At 45.5% G+C, this 20,247-nt stretch overlaps 1 protein-coding gene across 1 annotated transcript; it reads right to left on the reverse strand.

The window, feature by feature from the left end:
• Positions 1–14,987: 14,987 nt before the first annotated feature.
• GCC1 (GRIP and coiled-coil domain containing 1) lies at positions 14,988–19,798 on the reverse strand. Its single transcript, XM_080664061.1, has 2 exons — positions 18,399–19,798; positions 14,988–17,298 (listed from the first exon to the last, which is right to left on the reverse strand). The coding sequence occupies exons 1-2, from the start codon at positions 19,428–19,430 to the stop codon at positions 16,000–16,002; spliced, it is 2,331 nt and encodes a 776-aa protein (XP_080520187.1). The 5' UTR covers positions 19,431–19,798; the 3' UTR covers positions 14,988–15,999.
• Between the last annotated feature and the right edge of the window lie 449 nt (positions 19,799–20,247).

The following is a 20,247-nucleotide window of genomic DNA, read 5'->3' on the forward strand; positions in this document are numbered from 1 at the left end:
GCTGCTGCACTTGCCAGCTGTGAGCCCAGCTTCTGGCTGAGCACCAGGGGGTAGCTCCTGTGTTGAGCATCTGCCCCCTGGTGGTCAGTTCACATCATAGCAACTGGTCATTCCGCCGTTCAGTCAATTGCATATTAGCCTTTTATTATATAGGATCTAAATTAAAATCTACAAGTACATTACATATAAACAGGCTGGCACGTAAACAGGTTTACATCATTACAATTCTAAAGACATTCACAAGTATAACACATATCAACAGATTTGAGAACAAACACAATTGGTAACATCCAGCTCGCTGGTAGAAACAGAAGACTGGTGTCCTTACTTAGATGGGCGGTTCTCAAAGTGATCACCCAGACCAGCAGCACCGGCGGCCCCTGAAAACGGTGAGAAATGCACACTCCCAGGCCCTCCTCCAGACCTCCTCAATCAGAAACTCTGGGAGCAGAATCCAGAAATTGCCAGGTGATTCTGATGCACACGAAGTTTGAGAACCACTTATTATATTCTTAGAGAATATTTCAGTAGCCAGAGCATTCATGTGATAGGGCAACGACTAAAGAAATAAAGAGTGTCGTATATTTAACCATTTCGTTCATTGGAGGTCAGTTACAAGAACTTCTGTTAGGATTAGGTTTGAATTCACACTTTTAAAAAAAAGTTAAAACAACAGTAGTTTATGTGAATATAAGTAACACTCCTGAACTATACACTTAAAAATGGTTAAATTTATGTTATTTTTACCACAATTAAAAATAAAATAAGTTAATTAGTTAAAATAAAAATTAAAAAGCCAGTGGCTTAAACAAATTAAAAATTTATTTTCTTTCACCTAGAAGACATCCAGAAATAGACAGTCATGACTTATATGGCACTCCACCAAGTGACCACGGACCCAAGTGCCTTCCGGCTCACTCGCCACCATCCCTAGAATGGGGCTCTCATCCTCATGGTCCAACAGGGGCTGCTAGAGCTTCAGCCACCGCATCTACATCCCAGGTAGCAGAATGGAGCAAAGGAAAAATAAGGGTGCTCCATCCCTTAAAAACAGCCTTTATAGAGATCACACACTTTCTTTTCTTTTCTTTCTTTTTTTTCTTTTTTTTTCTTTTTCTTTTTTTTAATGTTCCTCAGGTAAGAAACAGCTCTGGCCACCAAGACAGGCATCAAACTAGGATGAAATAAGGACTGCATTTCTGCTTTGGCCCTGATTGATATAAGAGCAACACCACCAATCAGGTGTCTCCTTGCCCACACTTTCTTTTAATATCTTCCTGTCTAGTAGTCAATGGTTTTGCATAGCTGCAAGGGAATTTGGCAAATGTCTTTTAGTTTGAGGCCTAATACTACCCACCTAAATACTGAGATGCTATTACTGAGGGAGAAGAGGAGAATACATATTGGGAGACAATTAGCAGACTCCAGTGATAACTATAAAATCATCCCTGCCATTATCCAATTCTCAAATGAAGAAATCTCTTGTATAAAAATTTCTCTATGTTACTATAGTGAAAATACACATGGATTCGGCTTTCTTTTGATAAATAAGAATTCCCATTTTTCATGAGATTCTAAATGAGAAAGGGAGAAGCAAAGTACCCTTCACTGAGGCCTATTACATGCCAACCACTGTGCCTTTGCATCTGTCATCTCGCGGACGGTCCATCACCAGGGGTGGTGGGAAGTCTAACTTACTTTCTATAATAGGCAGGATGGGCTAAATATGATGCAGTTAAAAAGAAAACTCACTCGCCTTAGCAGGTTTGGCTCAGTGGATAGAGCGTCAGCCTGCAGACTGAAGCGTCCCAGGTTCGATTCTGGTCAAGGGCACATGCTTGGGTTGTGGGCTCGATCCCCAGTAGGGGGCGTGCAGGAGGCAGCTGATCAATGATTCTCTCTTATCATTGATGTTTCTATCTCTCTCTTCCTCTCCCTTCCTCTCTGAAACCAATAAAAATATATTTTAAAAAATAATAAAATGGCTTTGTTTATAAAAAAACAAAAAAAGAAAACTCACTGGTCACTTGTTGGGAGGAGGAAGTCAAGGAATCACACAAGAGTTCCTATAGGTCAACATAAGGGACATGACCACACCTAACCTCTAGCCAGTGACCAAGTGCCCGGCGGGGAGGGACATCAGTGACTAATGATCCAGGGTAAGAAAGAAGCTTCTGAGGCAGAAGCAGTGTCGCACTACCTTTGTATCTAGCATCTGGCCCACGTCCTCACACATTCAAGTAGCCCAAAAAATGTTTAAGTTGAATTTTTGGATAAATGGAAACTTTTAAATCCCCCTTAATACCTCATGGGAATCTTAATCTTCTTTCTAGAACTACTTCTCTGCTGAAAGAATTAGCTTCTGCAGCATTTATTCCTAGAATGCATCCAGGTAATGAAAAAATAAGAACTTACTGAAAATTGGGTTCTGCCCCACTCCACCCACACCAGATGAAGGACTGTGTGGAGGACACACTTATTTTGGCTTCTGTGCTGCATCACAACTTGATGTATCAAAATTTACAAGATAGCCCTAGCCGGTTTGGCTCAGAGGATAGAGTGTCGGCCTGCGGACTGAAGGGTCCCGGATTCAATTCTGCTCAAAGGCACATGCCCAGGTTGTGGGCTCGATCCCCAATAGGGGGCGTGCAAGAAGCAGCCAATCAATGATTCTCTCCCATCATTGATGTTTCTATCTCTCTCTCCCTCTCCCTTCTTCTCTGAGATCAATAAAAAGATATTTTAAAAAATTTACAAGACAGTAATAGCAAATGTTGTTATGAGAATTACATTTTTACAATGATTAGGTTATATAGCAAACTAATCACTTTTACTCTTATGAAGTGCACCACACTGCTGGTGTTGTTATTAGAGACTGTCAACTAAATACTTGAAGCTGTGCTGTTCCTGTACATTCTTAATTACTGCTGGGACTTGTACAGTAAAGTAGAGTTAATGATCTTTTCTGTCCTATCTCTTCTGCCATGTGATGACTGCTGTGAGCTACCTCCTTCTAATTGCATAAAATAACAAAACACTCTGTTAAGAAAAAATGGGTAACTAAAAACTCACCTAATTAAGACACAGGTGCCAGAGCTGAGCCTAGAGCTGCTTAGGGGGATACTTCTATTTTTTTTAAATATTTTTAAATATATTTTATTGATATTTCACAGAGAGGAAGGGAGAGGGATAGAGAGCTAGAAACATCGATGAGAGAGAAACATCAATCAGCTGCCTCCTGCACACCTCCCACTGAGGATGTGCCCGCAACCAAGGTACACATGCCCTTGACCGGAATCGAACCTGGGACCTTTCAGTCCGCAGGCCAACGCTCTATCCACTGAGCCAAACCGGTTTTGGCAGGGGGATACTTCTAATCATTACTGGATGTCTCAAGAACAAACTGGGCATCACTGTCCAGGGGAAATAGCCAGTTTTATCCATCCAAGCATTTTCATCGGGACATTACTGAGCCTCTAGTGTCAGGACTTGAATATCATTAGCAGTATGGTGCTGAAATTAGAAAACTTCATATCACATTTGAAAATAAATATTATTGTGTGGTTTCTCATCCTACTTCTCAACTCTCCAGCCCACTTCTGGATCCATAAACATTTTAAATTAAAAAAAAAAAAAAGCCCCTGGACCACTTTGACTTTGGTTTTTCTTATTATTTTACTAGAGGCCCAGTGCATGCTAATTCATGCACTTGGGGGGGCAGTCCCTCAGCCCGGCCTGTGCCCCTCTTGCAGTCCAGGACCCCACGGGGGGTGTTCACCTGCCGGCCTAGGCCTGATCCTCCGGGGAGTGGGCCTAAGCTGGCAGTCAGACATTCCTCTGGCAGCCCAGGATCCCTCAGGGGATGTCTCACAGTCGGACATCCTTAGCGCTCCTTAGCGCTACCATGGAGGAGAGAGGCTCCCACCACCACTGCTGGGCTTGCAGCTGTGAGCCCAGCTTGTGGCTGAGTGGAGCTCCCCCTATGGGAGTGCACTGACCACCAGGGGGCAGCTCCTGCGCTGAGCATCTGCCCCCTGTCAGTGCATATCATAGCGACCGGTTGTTCCTGGTCTTCTGCCATTACAGTCAATTTGCATATTACCCTTTTATTATGTAGGATAGCTGGCCTGGACTCTGGCCCAAGGCAGTTAATGTGAGCAGGGAGGGGGCGGGGGAAGGAGTGGAAGCCTGAGGGCTCCAAGGCACAGGACTCAGGATGTGGGTCAGATGGGAGGTTGTGGGCTCATCAGCCTGCTGGAGCTAAGCGAGAGCTAGGCCTGGAGGGTGTCATTACCAACAGGGAGGGCAGAACTCAGCTGCAGGGTGGAGGGTAGAGACAGGAAAAGACTACTTCAAAGGGGGCAGCCTGGCTTGAAGGCAGTAGTTCCAGAGGCAGCTTGTCTGGCCAGGCTTCTTTCTAACCCTGTCTGCCTTTAGCAGTCTGTCAGGAGAAGTGTGCTGGCCCGTTGTGCACAGAGGCCGGGGACCCCAGGGCCTGACCCAACCAGTTGCACGGTGTATACGCCATCAGCCCCTGTTTGTTCTCAGGCAAAATCTCAAGTTTGGCACAAAGGCTGGCGACACTGTCAGCTCCTGCCCTTTGGCTCTGCCCCGGAAGCAAAATTACCTCAACTCCCTTCATGGATTGATCCTTCCCTGTTAGTTTTTTGGACATGGCCCAGGGCTGCACAGGCTTACTCATTGTCACTCACTGTTCTTGAAGGCCTCACTCACTCTAGGGCCAGAATGTGCACTTCTGCTCCAGGGCCCCCATCTTCCTATCCACTCACCCAAGCTTCAAAACTCTATCTTTTATAGAGAGAGGGCAAAGGAAACTTTCCCAGGCTGCCCTGAGGATATAGGTGTGTCCATAACCACCCTTCAAAGCAGGCATATTAGATGACACTCTTTTAAAATGGTCTGCTCTGCCGAAGCCGGTTTGGCTCAGTGGATAGAGCGTCGGCTTGCGGACTGAAGGGTCCCAGGTTTGATTCCGGTCAAGGGCATGTTCCTTGGTTGCGGGCGCGTCCCCAGTGGGGGGTGTGCAGGAGGCGGCTGATCGATGTTTCTCTCTCATCGAACTTTCTGACTCTCTGTCCCTCTCCCTTCCTCTCTGTAGAAAATCGGTGGAATATATTTAAAATAAATAAATAAATAAATAAAAATAAAAAAATAAAATAAAATAAAATGGTCTGCTCTGATGGGGGTGAGGACACTATATTTGGGGAGTGGGGAGGTTAATAAAGTTTTAATTTTAGAATAATTTTATAATTATAGAAAAATTTCAGAAACAATACAGAGTTCTCTTATATTCCAAACCCAGTTTTCCCTGTGATGAGCATCTTACATTAGTATGGCACATTTGTCACAATTAATAAACCAATATTGAGACATTATTATTAACTGAAGTCTGCATTTTATTTATGTTTTCTTCGTTTTACCTAATGTCCTTTTTCTGCTCCAGGATCCCATCCAGGATGCCATATGACATTTACTTATCACGTCTCTTTCCACTTCTTCTGGCTGTGACAGTTGGGACGCTATCTTTTATAATGACTCTGCCATCTCTGACAGCCTCCACACATCTCTGCACCACCTAGGAATCCATGTACGTGGGAAGGACAGTCAGAGGGGAAGGCATGGAGCCTGATCCAATCTGCACTGTTGATAAAGTTCTATTACAAGTGAAATAACTGTTACACTGGTGTGAGGAGTAGTGTCTTGTCTGTAAGAGAAAAAGTACCTTGGTCTATACAGCACTAGAAGAACAGGAAACAGATCAGGAATAAAGCCCCGTGCCCTAGCCCGTTTGGCTCAATGGATAGAGCACTGGCCTGAGGACTGAAGGGTCCTGGGTTTGATTCTGGTCAAGGGCACGTACCTTGGTTGCAGGCTCAATTTCTGGCCCTGTTCGGGGCACCTGAGGGAGGCAACCAATCGATGTGCTTCTCTCACATTGATGTTTCTCTCCGTCTCTCCTTTCCCTTCTCTTCTCTCTAAAAACCAATGGAAAAATATCCTTGGGTGAGGATTAACAACAACAACAAAGAACAAAGCCGTGGTGTGAGGGAGACATCAGAATGTGTGTTAATGAGGAACAGGAGGGAAGGTGACTAGCCCAAGGGCCCAGAGCAAGGCCAGCCACCTGAGCAGGGACAGACACCGCTAGTTCATATCCCCATGGAGAGAAGGGACACAGGTACCTTTTGACATTCTGCCCCAAGGTTCTTCATCCTCCAAACAAATGGGTAAACTGCATGATGGGCCTTAGGGATGTATCAGGCTCACACCTCTGTGCCAGGGACTCCCAACGACATTTGTTTCCCAGAACCATAGATTCCTCTCAAGTGGGGACACCCTCAGGAGTCAGGGGGTGTGAGTTCTATTCCATTCTCTATTTCCATCAGTACATTCTCCATTTTATCTCCATAGGGATCATAACCACCAGCTCTCTCCTTGTCTGGGGCCAGATCAGCCTCACGTAGTGAACAATCTGCTTACTGTAGTAGGGAAAGGGGAGAGGAAGGAGACCTAATACATGAGAAAGAAAGGGGTGATCGCCCTGAGGCCTGGAGATGAAACTGGTGGGGGGTGGGGAGTTCAAAAACTAATAGAAGGTACTTTTCCAATCTCTGCTTCATGTCCTCTGATTATTCGTCATCCATTTTTGCCTCTGTAGTTCTAGTATTTTTCAGTAACATTATTGAGATATTATTCATATACATAATCATTTGCTCATTTAAAGTGTACATTGCAATGGTTTTTAAGGTTTTGGGTATATTCACAAAGCTGTTCAACCATCACCACTAATTCTAGAACATTTTCATCATCCCTAAAATAAACCCTGTACTCATTAGCAGTCAATCCCATTCTGACCTCCCCAGCCCCTAGCAACTACTCATCTGCTTTCTGTCTGTATGGATTGACCTATTCTAAATATTTCATGTAAATGGAATCATACAATATGTTGCCTTTTGTGTCTGGTTGTTGTTTTTCACTTAGCACAATGTTTTCTGGGTATTTCCATGTTGCAGCATGTATCAGCACTTTTAGGGTTCAATAATATTCCACTGCACAGATATACCACATTTTGTTTTTATCTATTTATCAGTTGGTGGACATTTGGGTTGTTTCCACAATTTGGCTATTATAAAAAATTAGAGGCCCAGTGCATGAAATTCATGCACTGGGGGTGAGGGGGTCCCTCAGCCAGGCCTACCCCCTCTCACAGTCCAGGAGCCCTCGCTCCTTACCACCCGCCTGCTCGCTGCTCCTTAGCACTGTCACATAGGCAGGAGAGGCTCCCGCTACCTCTGTTGCACTCGGTAGCCCTGAGCCTGGCTTCTGGCTGAGTGGCGCTCCCTCTGTGGGAGCGCACTGATCACCAGGGGGCAGCTCCTGCATTGAGCATCTGCCCCCTGCTGGTCCGTGCACATCATAGCAACCAGTCATTCTGGTTGTTGCGCTGTAACGGTCGCTTAGGCTTTTATTATATAGATGCTATTGTAAACATTAGTGTACACGTTCTGTATGGAATTATGTTTCAATTCTCTTGCATAGCTACATAGGAGAAGAATTTCTGGGTCATATGATAACTCTATGTTTAACTTTTTGAGGAACTGCCAAACTGTGGCTGCACCAATTTTTTCACATGAGCAAGAAATAAACTTCTCTGCTGTTTCAACCAGTGTTCTTTTGAATTTTGATGTATGTACAACTAAGCGTTATCAGTCTTCAGTATTTTGGAAATGGGTACATATGCTTTAAGATTTTTAAAATATTTTTTATTGATTTCAGAGAGGAAGAGAGAGAGAGAGAGAAACATCAATGATGAGAGAAAATCATTGATTGGCTGCCTCCTGGATGCCCACACTGGGGATCAAGCCCCCGATCGGGCATGTGCCCTGACCAGGAATCGAACCGTGACCTCCTGGTTCATAGGTCAACACTCAACCACCGAGACATGCTGGCCATGCTGGGTACATATGCTTTAGTTGCCAGGTGTTTCTCATCTGCCCAATAAGACTGGAAGCAATTTGAGGATGTCCTTATCATTCTGCATCTATCACAGAACCAAGTGTGGTGCCATGCCCCTAACAGAATTACTTAAAATACTTCTGGATATATACATGGATGTGGGGCCTCATACTAAATCTAAAGAACATACGGAGAATCAACATCCTTCGCTCTCTGTGAGTGGTGAGAATGTCATTTCTACACCATCAGTCACTGAGCTACATCTTCTAGTTTACCTTTTTAATTACAGGACATTTTATGTTTTCTGTTGAAATTTATATGGAGAGACACTAGGTGTTGCTGCTTTCCCATGAAAAAATATTGCTAGGAACTATCCAGTAGTACGATAAACCTTTGTTTCAAGGAGTGAGGAAGAATTTTGATTTTCCATTTTTCACATTTACCAAAATTCTTTCCAGATAGAATATTTTCAAAATATATACAGTGGTAGGCAGCATAATACCCCAGTACATATTCTCATGTTCTAGAGAAGAACTTGTTATGTTGCATGGCAGAAGGGAGTTAATAGCTAACTTGAAAACAGAAAGATTATCCTGGGTTATCTGGGTGGGTCTAATGTAATCACAAGGGTCCTTAAGAAGGAAGAGAGAGAGTTATAAAAAGATGTGACCATGAGAGAGATGTAACACTGATGGCTTTGAAGATGGAGGAGGGGGACCAGGAGACATGGAGCAAGCAGCTGCTAGAAGCTGGTAAAGACAAGAAAACAAAATTTTCTCCTTGAGCCTCCAGAATGAAATACAGCCCTGCTGGGACCTGGATTTTAGTCCAGTGAGACATCATTCAGACTTTTGACCTCCAGAACTGTAAGGTAAATTTATGTTGTCTTAAAGTCACCATGTTTATAGTAATTTGTTATGGCAGCAATAGAATATCAATAGCTCTGGCCAGTTTTCCTCAGTGGTTAGAGTGTCAACCCATGGACCAAAAGGTCACAGGTCAAGGGCACATACCTCAGTTGCAAGTTCAATCCCCAGCGCCCGTTGTGGCACGAGCAGGAGGCAACCAATCGATGTGACAACTGAATGCCATGTGTGATCCTAGACAGGATCCTATATTAGAGGGGGGTGGGAAATACTATAAAGCATAGTGTTAAGTGACAAATAGGAATGCAGATGGTGGATTATATTATAAAATTATACAAAATTGGTATTTTCAGCCTGTTGTTCCTTCATTCAGCTACTTATAGAGCACTTAGTATGTGCCAGGTTATAAAAAAGTCCTGATAGCACAAAGATGAATGGTGCCAAGGGACATGACCTTGAAAGATTATAAGGTGGTCAAGGAGACAGAGAAGAAAATTTAAAAATGAAAGCACACAAAATCACTGTGCTTACTAGTGATCCCACTTCTAGGACTATATCCCAATAAAACAGAAACACCAATCAGAAAGGATATATGCACCCCTATGTTCATAGAAGCACAATTTACAATAACTAAGATTTGGAAACAGCGTAAGTGACCATCAGTAGATGAGTGGACTAGAAAACTGTGGTACATCTACACAATGGAATGCTACGCTGCTGTAAAAAAAAAAAAAAAAAAAGAACGAATTCTTATCATTTGCAACAGCATGGATGGAACTGGAGAGCATTATGCTAAGCGAAATAAGCCAGTCAGAGAAAGATAAATATCACATGATCTCTCTCATTTGTGGAATATAATGAACAACCTAAACTGATGAACAAAAATAGAACCTGAGTCATAGAAGCATCGAACAGACTGTCCAACCTAAGAGGGAAGGTGGAGGGTGAGAGGGTAAGAGATCAACCAAAGGACTTGTATGCATGCATATGAGCATAACCAATGGACACAGACAGTAGGGGGGTGAGGGCATGTGCTTAGGGAAACCATGAAGAGGTCAATGGGGGAAAAGGGAGACTTATGTAATACTTTAAACAATAAAGAATTTTTTTAAAAAATCACTGTGCTCAAGGTCAGTATGAAAAAAGGGCTTGAAGGGCCTCAGAAAAGGAAGTACCTGAGTGTTCCTGGGTATCAGAAAATTCAGCATAGCCCAGCCGGCGTGGCTCAATGGTTGAGCATCGACCTATGAACCAGGAAGTCAGGGTTCAATTCCTGATCAGGGCACATGCCCCGTTGCAAGCTCAATCCCCAGTAGGGGGCGGGCAGGAGGCAGCCGATCAGTGAGGCTCTCTCATCATTGATGTTTCAATCTCTCTCTCCCTCTTCCTTCCTCTCTGAAATCAATAATAATATGTTAAAAAAAAGAAAATTCAGCATCAAAGAAGTGACATTTCAGCTGAGTCAGAAAGGAAAGGACCATACTGTAGAGGCTGGGATGGGACAGAGGAAGGACTTTGAAGGTAGAAGGAACAGTGTACCTAAGGATGCTAGGATTGGAAAATGTAAACTGACCAGGTGCTACAATGTATGCATTCAAAACCAACACAAACAAGCTTGGCCTCCAGATTCTCTCATCTCAGCTGACTAAGGCTTCAAGCTGGGCTAATATCCCACGGGAGTATACAGGAAGGATGTCCCCCATGGGCCTGTGAAGTTCCCTAGACGGAGGCTTCATCTTCAAAGACCTGATAGCTGTCGAACTAAGAGAAAGGCAATGAACCCCACTCTAAATATTAACCCCCAAATATTTTGACTGTGTGGACAGCACAGCCTCAGTTTACAAAAAGTTTATGTGCAATCTACATGTAAAAACTCAGGCCCTGGCCAGGTAGCTCAGTTGGTTAAAGCATTGTCCCAATACACCAAGATTTCAGGTTCCATCCCCAGTCAGGGCATATATAAGAATCAACCAATGAATGCATAAATAAGTGGAACAACAAGTCAAAGTTTCTCTTTATATAAAAAAAAAAAATCAATAGATTAAAAAATAACTCATATTCACATAAAATTGTACCAGTCTTCAAATTAATTCTTTCAGACATGAAAGAAAACATTTAGTCCCTCAGTGGTGGCCCATAGGGATGGCCAAGTTTACACTAAGCCAGAGATGGTCTCCTTGCTAAAGTCAAGGCACGGGGTCATTGGCCTTACAGGGGCCATTGGCCTCCAAGTGGCCTTCGCTTTTCTGGGCTCTCAGGATGGCAGGCTTGTCAGAATCATTGATATTTAGGTTATCCAGGCGATCTGGGTCCCAGGGAAAACGGGCACTAGTCACACTCACACAAAACTGACTTGTAACAGAGTTCATTTCATAACTTTCAGAGTGAAAGAGCTCCGCTGCTAGGAAAGAATGAGCCTTCTGGGAAATTACAAGGCAGTCAGCTGCCACTGGAGAGAAGACTACCTGGACAAGGACCCTTTCTCCTCCAGCCAGGCCAGAGCACAGCCCCTACATTTCTCAGAGCCACTCATCAGTATTCTACGTTGCCCTCTGCTGGAAGACAGCACAGACAGCAGCAAAGTGCATGGGCCATGCTTGAGAAAAACGTGTTTGAATTCTGGTCCTGCCATTACTGGCTCTGGGCCTTGCGCAATTCATCTCTCCGTGCCTCCATTTCCTCACCTGAAAAACAGCTATGCTTCACAAAACTGCTGTGAGAATTAGTAAATTATGTGAGGAAATGCAAGCCATCTGTTTTCATAGCAGGCACTTGGTAAAGACAGTTGTTCTTTTTCCTTTTGTTTACAGCAGCATTTGTGGTTAAGAATCACAGGACTTAAATCCAGAAGAGCTCAGCCTAACTTCCAGTTCTGCCACTTAACATTCTTGGGGGGAAAGAAACATGGTTTACCACCTACTTTGCTTCAGGTGCTGTGCTGGTTCTTTATATTTAGTTTTTCTTTATTCTGAAGATAATAGGTATTATTATTCCCCATTACAAGAAAATTGAGTTCAGAGAGATTAATTTATCAAGGCAATACAGCTGGCAGGAGATTGGACTGAGATTTCAACCCAAGAAGTCTGAATCCATTTTCTTGCTCCAAAAATCATCAATAACTAGGCTGCTTGGGGGAAGCTGGGGAGGGGGTAAAGGTGATAGAAGATTGGGTAAAGTGACCCATTCACTAGGGTTCTATTTCCAACTCCCAACATTGGTTCCCCAGCTTTATTAGAGGTTATACTTGAAACACACTATAATGATAGCTGTTATCCAGCCCTCTTTTAGATAGAATGGTGCAAGTTTTAAAATTAGCAGTCATGTAGCTCTGGCCAGTTAGCTCAGTTAGTTAGAGCATCAGCACGATATAGCGAGGTTGTGGTTTCAATCCCGGGTCAGGGCACATAGAAGAATCAACCAATGAATGCATGGAGGGGGGAGCAACAAACCAATGTTTCTCTCTCTCTCGCCTCTAAAAAAAAAAGCAATAAAATTAGCAGCCATCTAGATCTTAGGGGACAGAGTGGCTGTAGGGCTCTTATGAAGAATCAATGTTGCCTCTTCAACTCTGTAGTGTCGCAGCTTTGCTTGATTGCAATTTATAGCTGGAGACCTACTCTCCATTTGAACCAGCCCAGTTCAGCTTGGATATCAGTTAGTCTCTCCATCCCTACAAATCATCTATGGCAATGGTCGGCAAACTCATTCCTCAACAGAGCGGCAAACCGCCGCAGTTTGCCGACCACTGATCTATGGCAGTGGTTCTCAACCTTTCTAATGCCGCGACCCTTTAATACAGTTCCTCATGTTGTGGTGACCCCCAACCATAAAATTATGTTCGTTGCTACTTCATAACTGTAATTTTGCTACTGTTATGGGTTGAGAACCGCTGGCAGGGTCGCCTAAGACCATCGGAAAACACAGATATTTACATTACGATTCTTAACAGTAGCAAAATTACAGTTATGAAGTAGCAACGAACATAATTTTATGGTTGGGGGTCACCACAACATGAGGAACTGTATTAAAGGGTCGCGGCATTAAAAAGGCTGAGAACCACTGATCTATGGAGACAGGCCCTGACCCTCAAGGAGACAAGAGCACACCCAGATTAAGCAGGATTGGGGTTAATCAGACCTGATTTGGACATCTATTAGTCACATGATCATGGGCAAATTTAACATCAGTCTCTGCTTCCTCATCTATAAAATGGGGGATAGTGACACCTGTGAGGAGTGAATGATATACATGGGTGTAAATTACAGCTCAATATGGTGCTGTCACATTCCATAAGAGTGAGTGAAACAACCCTGTAGTGGCAGCTTCTCAGGACAAGGTCAAGAGCCTTAGGGTTCTGGGTAACAGATGGGCCTGACTCTGCACCTTGGGCAATTCATATCACCTTGCCTCATAAAGGGCATGACATATGAACATTTATTCCCCAGATCAGAGGTCCCCAACAGGAGAGATGAAAGGTAAAAAGCAGAAAGCCCTTACAGTTGTCAATTTGCTTTCCTGCCACTTTCTCCACCCATCTCTTCTCAGTGATTCTTCTGATTTATGTGGTAATAGTTAAACAGTAAGGGTCAGTCTCCTTACCTTATTGACACAACTCGTGCACTGACATTCTGGGACCAGAGCCCAAGGACAGTTTATTTTTCTCTGAGTCTGATTCAATTCTTTCTCTTTCTCACCCTTTCTTTTCTAAGAGTATCTAGCACAGGCAAAGCAGTCAAATAACTGAAAAGCTTATTTGGAGGAGATGAGTCGGGAGAGGAGGAACGTGTGTGTCCTTAAGGGCAGGAAGGGACCAAGTCTTTTCATTTCATTTGGGAGGATTCACAGCGTTATGTATATGGATACTTAAAATTATTCATCAGAAATTGACTTGCTTCTTTGCCTGTTTGGTATCATCTCAAAAGTCAAAAGCACAGGGATTTTTAGTCCCGGGAAAGCAACAATGAATATGGATCTTTCCATTCTGTTCAAAACCACCTAGAAATAACAATAATAATACAGTATATCCTACATGTAAGGAGATCAGGTAATAAAATTAAGAGATGATGATGATTTACTTTAGCTTGACATCCTGAGAAACTTTTCCAGGACACCATAAACCCTGACTTGAAGCATAATAAAGCATTCACAGATTACTTCTAAAGTTTAAAGCAGTAACTATGAAAGTTCCAAGCCCACTCACTAAACCCATGAGAACATCTTTTTCCAGTATAGCTGCCTACACACAAACAAATACACATAATCCCAGGCTAAAAAGTATTAGTGTTGTGATGGAGGCAGTTAAAGCAGAGGTATCCATCCCTAGATTCAAGCTCATGGATCAATATAATGAAATATTTCCATCCTTTTCATTTACCATTTTCATTTGCACTCTATTTGTGTCCAGATAAATATATACCATTATGGAAGCATATAAGGCAAGTTGTTCAGGTTTAATGATTCCATGGTTTGTTATTAACACTTGGACATATCACTTCTGTTCCATTAAGTCCATGCACTTTTTGTAGTTTGTAGATAGTCCAGGTCACCCAGCCTCCCAGTCAGAACATTTTAATCAAATTCTTCTACACCTCAAACCTCACAAAACAGCTCTATGATGAAATAACAAAGATACAGATTAGTCGTGAGTGGCAAAGCATTGGTCTTTAGGGTACAAAGATCTCTATAACCAGCAAGAACAATTTGGGGGCAAAAAACCAACAGGAAAATTGACACTGTTTGAACCCCACTTTTCTGAGTCCCTCTTTTCCAGACTGCCTGAAAAATAAGCCTCCTTTCCGTGAGTGCAGAATGAATCTACTTACGCAACTCCAACTGTAAGAAACCCCGCAGAAGGAAACGTTATAGTAACCCATGTGGGAAGATGAGAACTATGGACTGAAACTCTATTACCTCCCTAAGTGAGTGGACAAAATACCCTGGTGAGAGTAACCATGAACACCTTAGCCAGAATGCTATCCACGGAGCAGCAAGTACCCCAGCCTGGCCTCGGCTGAACTTCCACCACTTTCCTGTGAGGGTCCCAGCAATCTTCTTCCTCTTCCCTATAAACGTCTGAGCTAATTCCTTTACAGCTAGGCAGGATCAGAGCTTCCCAATAGGACCCCTCTCTGCAAGAAGCTAGGATTTTTTTTTTTTTTTTTTTTTTAATTTCAGAGAGAGAAAGGAGAGGGAAAGAGGGATAGGAACATCAATGATGAGAAAGAATCATCGATCCACTGCCTCCTGCAACCCCCTACTGGGGATTGAGCCCAAAATCCAGGCAAGTGCCCTGGCCAGGAATTGAACCGAGACCTCCTGGCTCATGGGTCAAAGCTCAGCCACTGAGCCACACTGGCTGGGCAGATTTTTTTCTTAATGCAAGTTCAACATTGAACAAAAGATAGCAGTCATTTACTCACAAATCGCAGGTCAACCATAGGCAGACTGGTTAAGGGAGGGACAAGTGTGAAAGGTCTATTATAATCCTATCTAGGCCAAAAGCAGGTCACTCAGGAAATCCATAAGATCAAACTGGTGCTCAGGATTTTCTCTAGGGTGGTCGAAACTGTGTTTTGTGCAGACTGATTAGACCAAGCTTCCCAGTTCCAGGATGAACTCACTATTCCGTGTCCCTCTCGACTAGTGGACAACCTGTCACTATTTCAAACTTCATGGCCCCTCTCCAGCCTGGATTTATGTCCCCAGATAATTGGGGCAGCAGTGGACCAGACTCAGATTGTGATGATGGAGAAAACAGCTGGTCCTGTGTGTGTTTAGAAACTGCCTGAACTCCCTTTGGAGTCACATTTACTACTACTCTGCGCCAGTAACACAATGTTAAAACAAAAAGTCTTATTTTCAAATATTTTCCTACCACTTCCCCAACTTTTGCACCTCTCAATCTTAACCTCTCCTCCTCACACACACACACACCACCACCAGAAGATGTTGTCCCAACATTTCCAGTATCTCTAGGGCCCATGGATAAAGCAGCATTAATGGCATTTGGCAGAATATCCCACCCCACTTTGAAGACTCCTTCCAGTTCAACACTGAAGAAAAAAAATGGTAAGGTAAGAGAAGCTGCAGTAGAAACCAGAGTCTGTCTCTTCCCACATAAGAGGCATGGAAATTTTAGGAGTTAGTGAAGATGACATCATCTCTTGCCAGAAGGCCACCAGCTACCACTGGGTGGGAGGTGCATTATCACTTGTTTCTCCTCTGGACTGAAATGCAAGATAGTCAGGATGGCTGTGAGTGTCTGCTGGCGGCCCAGGCTGTCAGGCAAGGTCAGGAAGCGGTAAATGATGTTTTTGAGGTACTCCAGATTGGCTCCCTCCCGACTCTGGTCTCTGGTGTTCTTCTCAATGTGGCTCTGTAGGACCCCAACCTCCTCTCGGTGCCGCTCCCCCTCCTCCAGCAGCCGCTCCTGCAGCTGATGCACCTCCACCTCCAGCCTATGTTTCTGCTTCCTCAGGAATGTGATCTCCACCTCCTTGCGGGCCAACTGCTCAGCGTACAGGAAGAAAGTGGGCTCGTTGGCCGCAGCAAGTTGAAGTGCTTGGGTCAGGTTATCAGGGGAAGAAGCTATGTCAGCCGGGTCCCCAGGATCCCCGCCACCCACGGGGCTTCTGCGTCCTGGCAGCACAGAAGACAATGCCACAGACCTCAGCTGCTCCAGCTCCAAGTCCTTCTCAGCCAGCACAGCCAGGGCACGGTCCCGCTGCTTGTGCAGCTCCTCCTCCAGTTTCAGCGTGCGGTCCCTGAAGTCCAGCTGGCTCCGCTCCAGCTCTTGCCGGTGGTGATGCTGCAGCTGGGCCAGCTCCTGCTTCCAGTCCTCAGCCTCCTGCTGGTGCTGGCGCTCGAGCTCCTCACAGGACAACCGCAGGGAGATATACTTCTCCTTCAGCTCTGCAAGCTGTTCCTGGGATTCCTCCAGCTCCTTGGCCAGGTTACCGTCTTTGGTGTTCTTGCTCTTGAGGACGACCTGGGCCCTCATCTTATACCTCTCAAACTCTTCCTTCAGCTGTTTCAGCTCCTGCTGGTAGTAGAGCGCAGTAGCCTTCTCCCCATCGGCAGCCTCAGAGCTGGGCATTATCTCCAGGTTGCAGAGCTTCTCTACATCCAAGGTCACCTGGCTTTTCCTGGCTGCCACCTGCAGCAGCCTCTTCAGCTTCTCCATCTTGTCCTTCAGGACATTGACATCCAGACTGGACTCTTCTGCATGGCTGTCTAGAGGGGACCGGCTAGAGACTGCAAGAGCCAGCGTCTTGTTCTCCAGGTCCAGCTGCAGAACGCGTTCCTTCAGCTTCTGGATGGCCAGCTGGTCCTTCTGCTTGGCTTTCTCATAGGTGCCCAGCAGCTCCGACACCTCAGATATTTGGTTCTCCAAGGCTGCCACCCTCTTCTCTTCCAGCTGAGATTGCTGGCGTAGTTGATCCTCTGCAAGGGCTGTCTGTAAAACAAGGGAACAGATAGAAATCCATCCAGAAAAGGCACAAAGCTCTATGGCAAACTTTGAGAAAGCAAGATAGGGGAGCAAAAGGCCGGGGATTGACCTGACAGGAATGGGAACTGGGGATTTTCCTTTTGATTTGGGAGCTCACAAAAGTTCCTGTAACCTGCTAGGGTTCTGCTCTCAGTCACAAGTTATACCAAACAATATTAAGAACCTTTGTAGCCCTAACTGGTTTGGCTCAGTGGATAGAGCGTCGGCCTGCGGACTGAAGGGTCCCAGGTTCGATTCCGGTCAAGGGCATGTACCTTGGTTGCGGGCACATCCCCGGTGGGGGGTGTGCAGGAGGCGGCTGATCGATGTTTCTCTCTCATCGATGTTTCTAACTCTCTATCCCTCTCCCTTCCTCTCTGTAAAAAATCAATAAAATATATATATTTTTAAAACAAGAACCTTTGTATATCAATCCTTTTTCTTATCCTTAGTGCTTCCACTTTCTCCCATTACACATTCAACTCATATTAAATATGTTATCCTTGTGTATCATGTACTTCCCCAAATCCTATTAAGAAATCAGGTGACATTCTTTTCCTCTCCAATATTGCTGGGAGGTTCAAAACTGAGTTGGATCTCTCTCCATTCTGAACAGAGGCACTATAAAATAGCATACCTTTAAAGGCAAATCTTGACTGAAAGCAATTACAAGAGGTTATTTCTTTGAAGAAAATTCCCTTCAGCCATTCTCCCTGTAGGTATATACTGCTACCTACATATAGGCATATACCTACAGGCAAACATACTACCTTTCCTTGCACAGTTGCTACGATACGCTTCACAGAGCACAGCTGGTAAGATGCCAATGCCCAGAAATTCAGAGCTGTCTGGCTCCAACCCAGCTGACACTCAGAAGCTCCACATCCTGTTGGAAGCACACTCTGTGGATACTGTCAACACCACACAGAACAGAAATTCCCAGGACTCACAAATAAAACTTTTTGAGTAGCATCAAAAACTGACAGTACAGTCACTATCAAAGGAGAAAAAAAGCCTTAATATTTCCCACTTCAGGCTAAATGATTGAGGGAGATGAAGATAATTACCTTCCTCATTTCCTGCTGCAACTGGGCCTGGAAATGGCTCTTAAGGCAGGCAGCCTCTTCCTGAAGCTCCCGCAGCCGGGGGTCTGGCCGATTCTTCTCATCTCGAAGAGCCTGCAGCTCACCTTTAAGTTCCTCCACCTCACGGGTCAGCTGTTTAGCCTGCAGTTCAAACCCTTCCATCTGACCAGCAGCATATGCCCGCCCAGCCAGGACTTCTCGGGTCTCTTCTAACCGAAGCTCCAAGTCTTGGCGCTGGGTTCTCTCCTCCTGCAGCAGTTTCTGGAGCTCACGCAGCATCAAGGCATGGTCACTCTGCTCTTGGGCCCGATCATGCTGTTGTGTGATAAGTCGGGCTTTGGTTTCTGTTATCTGCTCCTGCAGCTCCTTCAATTCTCCCTCCAGACGCTCTCTCTCCTCCTCTGCCTTTTTACTGGCATCCTCTAAGTCCTGTTTCATCTTCTTCTTGTCAGCCAGGTAAGAAGCTTCCATGCGAGACTTCTCCTGGGTGACTGTGGCCAAAGAGCTAGTCAAAGTGGCCAACTGAGTCTTCAGCTGGTGCAATCGTTTGTCCACTTCCCCACCCGCAGACTGTCCATCCCCGCTGCTACGGCTAACACCACTCTCTGACCCACTAGCCTCTTCGGACTTTAGAGGTGGTGGTCCACAGGCCAGTCTGTCATCTTCTGCCCCAAGCTCACCCTTGGTGCTAGTGAGACTGGCCGTGGTATCCAAGCTGGTGGCGGTCCCAGTGCTATCCTCGCTGTGAGTGGAGCATCGGTCATCCACGCAGTCAGGAGAGGTGTGGCCTGGAGGCTGGACACCTGCGAGGCCCACATCCGCCTCGTGGGATACCGACAGCACCTTGATGCTGGCCTCCAGAGCCTCTTTCTCTTTCAGTAGGCTTTTATAGGCGCGGACCACATCCTTGAGCCGTGCCTGGTACTGGATGAGCTGCTTCTTCTGGCTCTCAATAGTCTCCAGCAGGTCCCTCTTGCTCGGGCCAGCCCCGAAATTCATCCCAAACTTCTCCATGAGGATTCAGAACTGGTCGTTCCACGTCCGCGTTTGGACAACCTGGTAGAGGGTCACGAAGACGCTAGCAGATGTTGTTGTCCCCGAGGCCGCATATCCGCTCCTCCCAGCTTCCAAGACCGAAATTGAGAGCGCCCCCGGTCCCTGGACCCAGGGCGGGGGCGGGTCCTATCCTAGAGGCGGGGCGACGCCAGCACAATAGGAGCGCACTTCCAGGCCTCGCCCGCACTGTCCCAGCAGCCGCTCCGGCTCCTCGCTCGCCGGGCCATCAGCAGCCCCGAACGGGCCCGGGCCCACGGTCCGCAAGGGTTTGAGCTGAGCGCAGCAGCCCCATCACGACTTCCTAACTGCAGAGCCCCGTCTGGGGCGCTTCCGGGTCCGCTGGAAGTGACGACAGCACGATGCCACAGGCTCCGCCCCCAGTGGGCACGGAGTGGGTGGGGCTACTTCAGCCCCTGAGTGGGATCCGCCTGTTGAGAATCTCGCGGGGCTGCAGGTGGGCCGCTGTCGCGAAGAGCACAGCAAGCGCAAGCTGAGGACACGCGGTACTGTTGGTTTCAGGAGGCTGGCCTGAGCTTGCCCTCAGGCTACGATCAGCAAGGGACAAGGCGACGTCGCACTGTCCTTACCAAACATTTGGGTGAGCGAAGTCCCCACTATTTGAGGGCTCAGTACCTTTGTACCTAAAGAGCAGCAATGAAGACTCCCATTTAGACCACAAAAACAGCAACCCTTTCTAGGCCAGCCTTTGGCACCTAGTAAGCATATAGTATAATAATTATTAGCACCCCTTCTGAATCTGCTGAGTTGATTCAAC

Source organism: Plecotus auritus (assembly GCF_963455305.1).
Source record: "Plecotus auritus genome assembly, chromosome: 4".
Classification (NCBI taxonomy): Eukaryota; Metazoa; Chordata; class Mammalia; order Chiroptera; family Vespertilionidae; genus Plecotus; species Plecotus auritus.

What these genes read in the sequence shown, in the direction of transcription:
- GCC1 (XM_080664061.1), bottom strand. Translation starts at nt 19,430, where the DNA reads ATGGAGAAGTTTGGGATGAATTTCGGGGCTGGCCCGAGCAAGAGGGAC. An exon ending in TGCAGCAGGAAATGAGGAAG is followed by an intron (nt 17,299 to 18,398) that starts GTAATTATCTTC and finishes CTTGTTTTACAG; the next exon opens with ACAGCCCTTGCAGAGGATCA.